Source organism: Bos indicus x Bos taurus, chromosome 7, assembly GCF_003369695.1.
Source record: "Bos indicus x Bos taurus breed Angus x Brahman F1 hybrid chromosome 7, Bos_hybrid_MaternalHap_v2.0, whole genome shotgun sequence".
NCBI classification, from domain to species: domain Eukaryota; kingdom Metazoa; phylum Chordata; class Mammalia; order Artiodactyla; family Bovidae; genus Bos; species Bos indicus x Bos taurus.
In genome coordinates, this window is record NC_040082.1 from 93,419,437 (window position 1) to 93,432,325 (window position 12,889).

Consider the following 12,889-nt stretch of genomic DNA (forward strand, 5'->3'; position numbering starts at 1 on the left):
CGCCCCCACTTCCATCCAGTCTGAAGACCCCTGGAAACAAGTCTCTTCCAATCGTGCCCCTTCCCATGCCTAGTACCCCTATCGCTCCTCTCAGCTCTCTGGATGAAGATCCTGTCCTCCTAGTAGCCCACAGGGCCCCATCTTGCACATCTTCCACTCTTCCTATCAGGGCCACACTCACCATTCCTCTCCTCTTCCTCCTGGGGAACCTAGACATCCTGTGAGCAAGAACCCAGCGACTCCTAGCCCCACCCCACCCCGTTTCATCCCTTACCTCCTCCATCTTCCACGTTATCAGGGTTGTCCTCTGTCTGCCACCAACAAGACACTGGTCACCCCCTGGGGGGAAGTCCCCGGGCCCCACCCCTCACCCAGCAGCAGCCTCCTGTCTTCCTCTTTTCTCCTTTCCTGTCCTCCCCGAGTCCTCCTCAGAATCTTCATCTCTCAGTCTCAGAGCCAAGCAAGGTCCTCAACATGGAAGCCATCCAGGTAAAGCCTAGCTGGGGTATCGGCTCAAACACCTGCTCCCGTTAGTGTGGCCGCTGTGTCTCCTCGAAGTTGAACACTTCCAGGTTCCGAAGGCCCTTCTGCTTCTCCTGGGAAGGGCAGTAGGGAGATCTAGTGCCCTTAGGACCTATCCCACCTGGACATCCAGGAGCCGGACTGCCTGCCCTCCATCCTCGGGCTCTCAAGGGGCTTCAGGGCTCCAGTGTTCTTGATGGGGTTGCAGCTGAGGCCCAGGTAACTCCGGCCAGGTGACCACGCTGCCACCATCTCCAGGCCCCCAGGCCCCTACTGAGGCAGCTGACACTGAACACGAGCTGTGGGACCATTAGGGAACCCTGGGGGCTCCAGACCCCCATAAGCTCCCCCGACACACACTTCTCAGCCAGAAGCCTTGGATCCACAGCTGGGTGACCCTGGGGAAGATTCAGCCTTTTGGGGGAGCCTTTTGGGTATGACATGCAACATGTGGGACTTTAGTTCCCTCACCAGGGATCAAATCCATGCCCCCTGCACTGAGCACAGTCCTAACCACAGGACTGCTGAGGAAGCTCCAAGACCGACCCTCTAAGTATCTCACTTTTCTAGTCCTTAAAGTGGGTGTCATGACAGTCTGCCTTTGGAGTTCTTGTGAGAATTCACAGAGGGATGGGGAGAGAGGGAGGGGGCTTGAGAAACGTTGGCCAGCAGTTGACATCCCTCCAGCCACCAAGCCTGTGGCTGGCTGCCTGGGGCCCTCTCAAGAACCTGGGGAGGAGGTGGGTCAAGGGCCCACTGTACAGATAGAGAAGGCGAGGCTAGGCTGGTAAGCTGACTGAGCCCAACTCTAGCCAGGCTCGGTTCCAAAGTCACACTGATTTCTACACGACCCCAAAAGTGGGACACAGTTACCACTGATGAGAAAACCCAGGCACTCTCACCTTTTCCTGCACCTCCAAGGCCCTAGACACCTTTGGGAATATGGCCCGAGGCTCACCCTTTCCTGCATCTCCAGGGGACCAGGGTCCCCCAGCGCCTAGAAGTCTTCACCCTAAGGCCCTCGTTCAGCCACCCCCGAATCCAGGCCGTGCCGTGTGTCACTTCCTAGTGTGTCAGGACCTTTCCAGAGAGACTCAGAGCCAAATGTTGGCCCAGGTACCTGCCTCCCAACTCCATCATCCACGTAGATGCAACAGCCCCTCCCATGGGTACAGTGGGTCCACGGTCCCCATGCTCCCCGGGCCCCTCGCTGGCCTCTGGAGCAAGCTGAAAGTGCTCTGAGGCCTGGCGAGTTGGGTCACTGGAAACTGCCTCCTACCCTCGTGCATGTGTGTTCAGTCACTCAATGGTGTCCGACTCTGTAACCAGTAGCCTGCCAGATTCCTCTGTCCATGGAATTCTCCAGGCAAGAATACTGGCATGGGTTACCATTTCCTCCTCCAGGGGATCATCCCAACCTAGGGGTCGAACCCACGTCTCTTGTGTCTCCCACATTGGCAGGCAGATTCTTTACTACTGCGCCACCTCCTACCCTCATCCCCTCCCAACTCATGTCCAATCTTTGTCTGCTCGCTTGGGAAGTCTTACTGCTCCCAATGTCCCCAATGTGCCTTATGGGCCTCTGCAGCCCCTGGCCTCTCTCTGGCCAACCAAGCTGTGACCTCAAAGCCTCCACAGGTTCCTCCACAGCCCCACCACCTCAACTCCAAGATGCCTGAAAGCAGTCCCTCTGAGGGCCCTAGCTCCGCCCAGCAGAGGGCGCTCAGGAGTGTCCATCTGAAGGGAGGATGAATGAGGGGCCCACGTGTCCAGGCAGGCACCCACCTTGTGCAGCTACCCGAGGGCGCAGGTTGGCCAGAGACTGCAGGTTCCCAGGCTCAGCAGCTCTGGGACACAGACCTCTTCATCCTCAGCCTCAGCCTCCTACTCGGAGGGGAACCCACACCAGGAATGTGACCCAGAGTGCATGTTGGTCTGTGCAGGGCCCTAGGGGCCCCAGAATCCCCGAGCTCTGCTCTTAGAGCAGACACACAGGCGGAGTCACTGCCAACTGCTGTCTGTAGCCTTCTGGAAACTTCAAACATCCCTGCTAGTCTAGGTGTGATCCTTGGATCACAGTATGGGCATCATCTGGGATGCTTCAGACTCTGACAGACCTGAGGCACAGCTCACACTTTATCGGGATGCCAGGGTGACTAGTGGACCAAGTTCTTTCCCAGCTTCACATTAGAATCACCCTGAGGGTATGTAAGAAATCCCCAGGCTCAGGCCACAACCCAGACCAATTAAGTCAGAATCCCCAGGAACAGACTTCCCTGATGGCTCAGTGGTAAAGAATCTACCTGCCAGTGCAGGGGACATGGGTTTGACCCCTGGTCCAGGAGGATCCCTCATGTTGAGGGGCAGCTAAGCCCCTGCACCTGTGCTCTAGAGCCTGGGCCCTGCAACTACTCAAGCCCCGCCCCAGCTCCCTAGATCCTGTGCTCTACAACAAGCGAAGTCACCACAATGAGAGAAGCCTGCACGCTGCAACTAGAGTATCTCTGCTCTTTGCAACTTGAGAAAGCCTGCAAAGACCCAGTGTAGCCAAAAAGTTTTAAATTAAAAAAAAAAAAAAAAGGATCTCCAGGAGTTTCTGTTCACCTCTGTGAACTCTTCAAGGGACCCCGACGGTGTGGCCAAGCTGAGAATCAGGGCTCTGCTCTCCCCCACTGGGTGTTTTCTCCTTTCCTATGAGCCCCAAGGTCACTGACCTCTTGGGAACCAAGCCAAGCCATCAGGGTTTCCCTCCAGACAGTCCTGGTCTTGTGCCCCACCTTTACCCCCCCTTTGCTGGTCTCCCAGCCACCCCCATTTTCCTCCTTCCCTAGTCCTCTGGGAACCTGGACACTGCCCACCCATCCGCCCATCACCAAATCTGCCACCCCACCTGGGCTGTCGGCCTGTGTAGCAGCTGTCCCTGCAACAGGAAGTCCTGAGTCCTGCTCAGAGCTGGAAATCGGGACTGCAGGGAAGTGTTGAAATGAGGAAGGCATCTTGAGGCAACAAGGGCCAGCAGGAGGGCCTCACCCACCCGGCTCACTCCGACTCCCGAGTAAGCATGAAGCTTACCATGTCCCTTCCCTACTGAGAACTACCCCTCCCCTCGCACGGAGGCCCTGGCTGGAGGTGGCCTTGGCCTGCCTCTGTTGGCAGGAGGCCCTCCTGGACTGGCACAAGTCCTCCCTGGAGTTCGGAGGCCAGCACACGGCAGGACTGGGGTGGCAATGAGAGGGCAGCGGAATCTAGAAATGAGTGACTGTTGGGAGGGATTCTGCTAACAGGATGCCCAAAGCTTGCAGGGCAGGACAGGAATTCAAGAAGCACTGACAGGATCTGAGACCAGGCTGGGGCTGTCCCCGCCTCTGCCCCTTCCTCCCCTCCCCTCCCCGCCTGGCCAGCAGACCCCACCCCGTGGAGCAGAAGCCACAGTCACTTCCTGAAGGCAGCGGTCCTGGCCTGGGTCCCACTCGCCTTGTGGTCCATCGCCCTCCTGCAGCCATGGTGAGTGAGTCTCCAGGGCCTGGGAGAGCCCCACACTGGCTGGAGGTGAGGGATGCCATGGGTGGAAACCAGAGGGGCATATTCCAAAAGTGGGGCGGCAGAAGGGCAGGAAAGCTGTTGGGGACATGAGAAAGACCGCCACAAATGCCCAGAGGTAAGAAGCAGCCGGAATCCACTTCTGGGACAGCTCAGGCTCCGAGGGGCGGCGATGGGCTGAGGCTGTGACCAGAAGGGGAACAGGTGGGCCTGCTGGGGTGACTCCCCTCCCCCAAGGTCAGCATGAACAGCCACCGGGTAACAGGCAGCCAGGGTGAGTGGCAGGGACTTCCTGTGGGTGACAAAGTAGGTCATATACCTGCTTCCCACCCCGCCCACCCCAGCAGTCCTCCAGGCCCTGACCTGCTGACCTGACTTCTCCGGCCCCCTGGGTCACCTGGGAGCCTATCCCAGCCCAGCTGGTGGGGGGTGCTTTCAGAGGTATCTCAGGCCCTAGGCAGGAACTGCCACCCTTCCTTGTTCTCTGGGTCAGGGGAGAGTGAAGCTCAGACAGGGCAGATGAGTGAGGTCCTACCCTTCCCCTCCCCAATCTCCTAGACCCCAGGTGAAGCCAGGCCCAGGGGCCTGTGGCAGGGCCACTTCTGGGGTCATTTGTCAGTCAGAGCAGCCCTGGCCTACTTGTGTGTCTCCTGTGTCTGTGACCGAGGGTGTAGGTCCTGTCGAGACGGGATCCAGGATGGACTTCATGTGCCAGGACTGGTGCACCACATCAGACTGGATGTGGCAGAGTATATGCTGTTTGTCTCAGTGTCCAGTATATATATATAGATAGATAGATAGATTTTTTTTTTTTTTTTGCCGTGCCACACGGCATCATGTAGGATCTTAGTTCCCCAACCAGGGATCAACGCACCTCCTGCATTGGAAGCATAAAGTCTCAACCACCGAGCCACAAGGGAAGTCCCTAGTAGATTCTTTATTTCAACAAATAGTTACTGAGCATCTTACTGAGTGCGAGGCACTGGGAAGACAGCGGCGCTGCTGCCCTCGTGTCACGTTCAGGGGCAGCGGGGGAGGGAGTTGACACACACACACACAAACCCTAAATAGTCAAGACATTTAAAAAACAGTACTGGGTGGCAGTGTAGCGGTTACGACTCCTTGCTTCCAATGCAAGGGGCACTGGTTCAATGCCTATTTGGGGAACTAGGAATATATAGTAGCACATGCTACGTGGCATGCCAATAAGTAGTAAAAAAAAAAAAATAAGTAAAAATAAATAGGATGATATAGAGTGGTAGGCACTAAGAGAAAAATCAGGCAGGTTGGGGGGATCAGAGTCCTAGGGGGATCCTTTTTTTTTTTTTAAATCAGGGTGTTCTGGGAAAAAAGGCCTCTACCACATGGAATAAAGGAGTAGAAACCCGGAAGAGGAGAGAACGTGCAGTGGGAAGTGTGGCCCAGGCAGGCCAGGCGGCAGGAGCCAAGCAGGAGAGGGAGGCCAGGGAGGCGGCAGCAGGGGGAGGTCAGGCGTGCCGTTCAGGGGGTTTGTGAGCTCTGGAGCTTTTACTGTGGGGAAGTGACAGAGCACACCCAGATTCAGTGCAGACAGACTCAGGCCTCCTCTGGCTGCTGAGGGTGCACTGACCCGGAATGGGGGTGTGGGGCGTCGGGGGCAGGAGAAACAAGGAGGAGCCTCTTACAGTAATGCTGTTGCGGGGGAGGCCGCCTCCCCTGGGTGGATTCCAGGACAGGGGTGCAGGTGGTCCGAAGTTGTTCAGTTCCAGATATACTAATATACATTTCTTGCTTTTGGCTGCACCGGCTCTTAGTGGTGGCACGCGGAATCTTCAGTTGAGGCACATAAACTCTTCATTGTGGCATGTGGGATCTACTTCCCCAAACAGGAGCTAGGAGACTTAGCCACCTGACTGCCAGGGAAGTCCCTCCAGATACATTTTGAAATAAGAAAAGAAAGGCCTAGGGACATGCAGGAGGGGAGGAGGAGCTTGAGGATGCTCTACAGAGTTCGGGTGGGGGCAGGTATGGGAGCAGAAGGCCACAGGGGACCCCAGGAGCGTGGGTCCAGAGTGGGGTGAGGGTGGGTGCACATTCCGGGCTTAAGTGATGAGGTCAGAGGGTGTGTGGTAGTTCAGGAAGAGAGCCTGGCACTCTCACAGGGAGGCTGGAGACAAAAACATGGGAGTCTGGTCAAGAGAAGAGAGTCAACGGCAGAAGGCCGGGAGGAGGACGACAAGGGTGTGTGTCTGTGGTCGGTCTGCTTGTCCCCACGTCCGTCTCTCCATGGCCCCCATGTGTATGAGTCCCTTGCCTGCCTGTGTCCCCTAGGGGAGTCATCAGGACTTCCGGAGCCTTCAAGCAAAGTTCCAGGCCTCTCAGCCGGAGACTGGTGACCTCCCCAAAAAGCCCCCGAAGCCTGAGTTCCAGAAACTCCTCAAAAAGTTCCCACAGCCAGAGCTAGGCGAGCACCCCAAGAAGCCCCCACAGCCTGAGTTCACTGACCTGCCCAAAAAGCCTCCCAAACTTGAGTTCAGTGAACTCTCCAAGAAGTTCCTGCAGCCCGAGGCCACGCCGCTCCCCAGAAAGCCCGAGGTCCCTGAGGCCCCCTCTCAGAAGCCCCCGCAGCAGCCTGAGCTCAGCAACACCCCCAGGCCCCCCATGGAGCCCAAGTTCAGTACTCCTCATAAGAAGCCCCCGCAGCCTGAGTTCTGTGGGCTCCCCAGAAAGCCCCCACAGCCTCAAGTCAGTGGCCTCCCTAAGAAGCCCCTGCCGCAGCCCGAGTCCAGTGAGATCCCTCCAGTGCCCCTCTTAAAGCCCGAATTCAGTGAGCCCCATCCCCACTCCTCAGAGCCTAACTTCAGTACTCTTCCCAAGAAGCTCCCACAGCCTGAGTTCTGTGAGCTCCCCAGAAAGCCCCTGCAGCCTCAGGTTGGTGGCCTCCCTAAGAAGCCCCTGCTGCAGCCCGAGTCCAGTGAGGTCCCTCCAGTGCCCCTCTTAAAGCCTGAATTCGGTGAGCCCCACCCCCACTCCTCAGAACCTAACTTCAGTACTCTTCCCAAGAAGGCCCCGCAGCCTGAGTTCTGTGAGCTCCCCAGAAAGCCCCCACAGCCTCAGGTCAGTGGCCTCCCTAAGAAGCCCCTGCTGCAGCCCGAGTCCAGTGAGGTCCCTCCAGTGCCCCTTTCAAAGCCCGAATCTGGTGAGCCCCACCCCCACTCCTCACAGCCCGACTTCAGTACATTTCCCAGAAAGATCGCCCGGCCTCAGCTGAATGACCTCCCCAAGAAGCCCCTGCCACCTGAGTTTGGTGACCTCACCAGGACATCCTCGGAGCCGGAGGTCAGTGTGGTTCCCAAGAAGCCACGCCAGTGTGAGTTCAAGGTGCTCTCCAAGAAGCCCCCGCAGCCCGAGCCCACCAGCCTCTCGAGGACATCCTCGGAGCCCGAGTTCAGCGTGTTCCCCTCAAAGTTTCTGCAGCCCGAGTGTCGGGGGCCCCCCCGCAAGCTCTCCCAGCCGGAGCCCGGTTCTCTTCCCAGGAACCTCCCAAGAAAGCCCCTGCTCCCTGGCTCCTTTTCAGAGAGCTCGCTGCCCTCTGCCGTAGCGGGCTCCAACCCCCGGGTCCCGCTCAGCCCAGGGTTTGGGGCACGGCAGCAGAGATCAGGAGCCCTCGCTCGGAGTGCTGGCTCCAGGCTGGGTCTCAGACCTGGTCACCTGCCCCGGCGGAGGCCTCTACCCCCGGCCAGCAGCCTGGGCCCTCCCCCAGCCAAGCCCCCACTGCCCCCAGGCCCCAGGGACATCCAGAGCTTCCGGAGAGCTGCAGCAGCAGACACAGGTGGGTGTGGATGGCCCAGGTAGAAAGCAGGGGCAGGCAGGTCGATGCTCCCTGGCCTACCCACGTCCCCACCTCCCATCTCATCTCTCCGCAGCTCTGCCCAGGACCTCCTCTTCTGCTGGCCTCTACTTAATCCCACAGTGAGCATGGGGAGTCAGGGAGCACAGGCATGGGTCACGGGGCTGAAACAGGCCCTCACTCACGTCAGGTATCCCTGCAGGGACCCAGACGAGGTGTACGATGATGTCGAGCCCACAGACCACTCTGGACCCGGCCCCAGGAGCAGAGGTGACAGAGCGGGACACTCAGCCAAACCAGTCTGCTGAAGCATCCGAGGAGGGGGAACAGTCATCACAGGGGCCTATTCTGTCCATGTTGCTAGTACCAGGCCCCATGACAACCCATATGCCTGAGGGATTGAAAGCAGAGCTGCTGCTGCTGCTGCTGCTAAGTCACTTCAGTCGTGTCCGACTCTATGCGACCCCATAGACGGCAGCCCACCAGGCTCCCCCATCCGTGGGATTCTCCAGGCAAGAACACTGGAGTATAGCTAGGGGAGAAAAAAAGAGAGAAAGGGGTCAGAGAGGTCATGGCAGCTCCTGGTGGAGGAACAGGAAGGACAGCCAGAGGCCAGCAGCCTGACCACGGTGCGGCCAAGCCAAGGGTTGTGTCCCAGGGTGGTGGCCGTAGACATGTAGAACAGGGGAAGAATCCCATAGAGGGGCATTTCCCTGGTCTAGTGGTTAAGACCCTGAACTCCCAACACAGGGGGCACAGGTTTCATCCCTGTTCCAGGAATAAGATCCTGCAAGCAGCGTGGCCAAAAAAAAACAAAACCCAAAACCGGCAAGGATGTAATGGTGTATCACCAGGGATGATAGCAAGCAAACTCAGGATAGGGATGAGGCTTAAATGTTGAGCCTGCACCTGGGTGTCAAGTGGAGGTGACCCTGAGTAAGGAAGAGGTGTCAGGAGATCCACAGCACTGGAGGTGCCTGAGGGGAAGGGCTTGGGCCTGAACTCAAGAAGGAGAGGGCTGGAGCCAGGATATGGCCGACCCTCCAGATCCATGTGCTCTGGGTGTCCAAGGCCCCTTTTGTCTCGTTTTCCATGCCTCCGCTCCTGGAGAGCATGAGGAAGGCCAGGCAGGTCCAGCTCAGGGAAGAGGCATTCACCGACCTCACATGAGAAATGCACCCCATCTCCCCACCAGCACTTAATGGATGTGCACTGTGCCCCCCCACCCCCATTTTACACAAGTGGAAGCTTGAGACATGACTTGCCCCAGCTCACAGCCAGCACATGGGAGCCTCTGCCCCCAGGCTGCTTCCTGCCCTTATCTCTGGAGGGTCTCCTGCCAGGCAACCTCTTGTCAGAGGTACCCGAGGGGTCCCCAGCTGCTGCCCCTCCTCACCAGCCCAGCCCCCAAAACCTGCTGCCTCTATGGCTTGACTCCTTCCTGGGCCCTGCTACTTCTCCTGGGCTTGCTTTCCCCAGGGGCTGCTTGCAACACCTCTGTGAGCACAGAGCTTCCTGACAGGGCCCCTCTTGCTTCCGCTCTAGTGAGGCTCTGTGGCTCGGGTCTGGAGGGGGCTGCCACTCCGGGGGATGTGGACCTCTGAATGCACCACCTCCAGCAACTCTGCAGGCATGAGCCCACCCTTTTCTGTTTCCCCAACCCCAAGTAGACCAGACACATCCTCAGCTTAGCTCACTGTCCCCCATCCTGTGCCGGTCATTCTCCAAGACTCTGACCCAGTACCACACGCTTGCCCAGATCTCTCCCTCTCGAGGGGTGGGGGTGGGTGCTCACAGCAGTGCAGACTGTCCCAAAGGCTGCTCTGCCCCTTTCATTTATCCCTGACCTGAGGGACTCTGGGTGCCTCCCTCACACTCTCTGCCTCACTCGGAGCAGTGGCAGCTCGCTGCACAGACAGGGAGCTCCTCAAGGGTCAGGAGCTGAGGGCAGCCTGCTCAGGATCTCACTGCCCCGGGTGCCGGGGCTATAGGGCGCCAGGGTCTGCCCTGCTCGGCTGCACCCAGGGCTGTGTGTGCTTAGGTTGCGGGAGGTGTATAGGAGCCCTGGGATGAAGTCAGTACTGCTTCCAGCTGGGTGACAATCTCCAGCCCGGGTGGCCTCTGGGTGTGACTGTCACTTCAGTACCAGGCTGAGGCTGGAGGCAAAAAGTGTCTGGGGAGGGAAGAGTGCACCATGCAGATATGCAGCCCCCTCCCCACCCCAGCGTGGTCTGGTATGCCCAGGGCGGCACTTCAAATCGTTCAGAGAGGACTGCAAAAAGAGCTGGGGGCTACAGGTTCTAGATCCTTCACTCACCCAGTGTTCATGAGGCTCTCACTGTAAGCAGACCCTTGGCCTGCAGTGCCCTCACCTAAAAAGCTGGTCATCTGCCAGGTAGTGAGTGGGCTGCCACCTGGGTGACTCCTTCCAGTCCAGTCTCCTCATCAGCCAGACCAAGCAAGAACCCCAGCCAGACACAGCCCCTTCTCAGAGGCAGGCTTTGTTTGCTTTGAGGAAACACTTTTCTTGGCCTTCTTTTTTGACCCATGCCTCATTAGAATTCCCAAAACCTACGTGCTGTAGGAGGGAAGGGTGAAACTGCCTCAAAAGCTGACAGAGGAGCCCTGCCTCTACCATTTAATGACTTGGTGGCCTTGGGCAGGCTGCCTTACCTCTCCAGCCCTTGCTACCTCCTCAGCAGGCAACTTGGGATGACAGCCATCAAGAAAGTTGAAAGAAGGGACTTCCCTGTTGGTTCAGCGGCTAAGACTTCACATTCCCAATGCAGGGGGCATGGGTTCGGTCCCTGGACAGGCAATTAGATCCCACATACTGCAACTAAGACCGAGAGCAGCCAAATACATTTCTTAAAGAAAAGAAAGTTGAAAGAAATGGTTAACGGTTTCTGCTGTGCCTGGCCTGTGGCAGGAGTTAGGAAAATGGAAGGGAATCTACTATGAGAGGCCTGGGCAGCTGAGGGTGAGGAGGAGACCCAAGTCCTGAAAACTGACCAGGGAACATCAGGCCACCAGAGCCAGAGGCCCACACTCAATGGCCCTGCCCTAACTCAGCACTCTGACTGTCCCAGATGAAGCGTTGTCGGCTCAGCAGTACCCGTGGAGGCCACCTCAAAACCCAGAGCTCAGGTACCAGAGGGAGGTGGGCAGGGCTGGGCTGAGCTGGGGAGAACAGTAAAAGGGGGTCCCTGAGAAGCATGAGCACCTAATTCCTTGGGGGGGCGGGTGCTCAGGAAGGAGAAGGTGCCCCTCCAGCCACCGCAGGTGCCGCCCACGGACCTGAAGTCCCTGAAGCAGCTCCGGAAGGCAGAGAAAGCTGAGCGGGAGTTTCGGAAGAAGTTCAAGGTGTGAATGAAGAGTCCTGGGAGGGCTGGGCTCGGCCCCAGGTGGCCACCGCCCCACACGGGGTTCTGAGGGCAGCAGGGCAAGCGGCAGCTCTTGTGTCCCCCTCCCCAGTTTGAGGGAGAGATTGTGGTTCAGACGAGGATGATGATCGACCCCAATGCCAAGACTCGCCGTGGGGGTGGCAAGCACCTAGGGATCCGGCGTGGGGAGATCCTGGAGGTGATTGAGTTCACCAGCAAGGAGGAGATGCTGTGCCGGGACACCAAGGGCAAGTGTGAGTGAGTCACCAGTGGAGGGCAGCCTGGGAAGGCAGGCCGCCCAAGGAGGGAGGAGACCTCACCCACCCACCCTGCTCTCTTCACAGATGGCTATGTGCCTAGAACAGCTCTACTGCCCTTGTGAGTGCCAGCGCTGACTGGGGACAGGGGGTGGGGGTGGGGGTGTGACAATAGGGCAGGGTGACCCTGACCGACCCAACTGTGCTCTCCACCAGGGAAACGGAGGTGTACGATGACGTCGCTGCCTGGGGTATGTAGATGCTCTGGGTGGATGGGACGGGTGGGGCGAGGTCCTCTGCTACTCCTCCAGGGGCTGCTGGCTACCTGCTCACAGGGAAAGGGTCACTGAAAGTCACCTTTCTTGGCAGATCCTTTGGACAGCCAACCATTGCCCTAGGGACAGTAAGGCTGCAGGTGTGGGGATGAATGGACAGCCCACCAGTCCAGTCACCTGCTAATCAGGAGCTCTGGACCCCAGCGGTTGCCTGGGCTCCTGTCTGGCCACGTCCACAGACCACATAAAGTCCCTCTTTTAAAGTGACTCCTGTGTCTTGTCTTTTCTTTCCCTGCTAATGACCACACACAGTGGAGCCATGATCAAATACTGGGGGGAAATCTGTGAGGTCCAGGTCTCCTCACCCCTCAAGGATAAAGGCCAGAAGGGAAAAAGGAGGGCAGGGGAAGGTGGCAAGGGAGGGGGCCACTCTTGGAAGCTGAGCTGAGGGACCCTCTGATGGCACCAGGTCAGCTGCGGTCAGCGAGCAGAGGGAGATACTTGGGGGCCCTCCACGTCCAGCACGACAAGCAGCTGCTGCAGCTCCTCACGGGCAATAGCCCAAGTCAGTCACATTGTGGAGAGAATGTGACCCAGTTCTGACCAAGTACAGTATCAAGTTCAGCCGAAACCTCTGACAGGGCAGAACATGCTCAGAAACCTACACTCTTCTTGGTCTGTTTTAGCAAAGAAAAGCTGCTATGGACTGAAGTTTGTGTTCTGGCTGTCAAAAACAAATTCCTAAATTGAAAACCTACCCCTCTAGGTGACGGCACAAGAAAGCATGAGGTCCAGAGGCAGAGTCCTCGTGGATGGGATCTGTGCCCTATGAAAGAGGTCTGGGGACTTCCCTGGTTGTCCAGTGGTTAGGACAATGCACTTCCATGGCCAAGGGCCTGGGTTCAGTCCCCATCCTGTTTGGAGAACTGAAGACCCACAAGCCACATGGCACAGCCAAATAAAATATTGTTCTAAATATCTGAGAAAGTTCCCTCAACGACTCCTGCCACGTGAGGTTACAGCTAGAAAGTGTCATCCATGCACTAGGACAAGGCCCTCACCAGGCCCTGGATCTGCCAGCAC

General features: G+C 57.8%; 1 protein-coding gene across 1 annotated transcript; it reads left to right on the forward strand.

Annotated features, from left to right (window-relative positions):
- Positions 1–3,142: 3,142 nt before the first annotated feature.
- PRAM1 (PML-RARA regulated adaptor molecule 1) lies at positions 3,143–12,073 on the forward strand. The gene is made up of 10 exons (XM_027547520.1): positions 3,143–4,026; positions 6,373–7,873; positions 7,968–8,013; positions 8,094–8,161; positions 10,981–11,038; positions 11,143–11,254; positions 11,366–11,528; positions 11,619–11,652; positions 11,748–11,782; positions 11,901–12,073. Exons 1-10 carry the CDS (start codon positions 4,024–4,026, stop codon positions 11,927–11,929), a joined length of 2,049 nt encoding a protein of 682 aa, XP_027403321.1. The 5' UTR covers positions 3,143–4,023; the 3' UTR covers positions 11,930–12,073.
- Positions 12,074–12,889: the final 816 nt, after the last annotated feature.

What these genes read in the sequence shown, in the direction of transcription:
- PRAM1 (XM_027547520.1), top strand. An exon ending in GGCCTCTACTTAATCCCACA is followed by an intron (nt 8,014 to 8,093) that starts GTGAGCATGGGG and finishes GTATCCCTGCAG; the next exon opens with GGACCCAGACGAGGTGTACG. An exon ending in AGAACAGCTCTACTGCCCTT is followed by an intron (nt 11,653 to 11,747) that starts GTGAGTGCCAGC and finishes GCTCTCCACCAG; the next exon opens with GGAAACGGAGGTGTACGATG.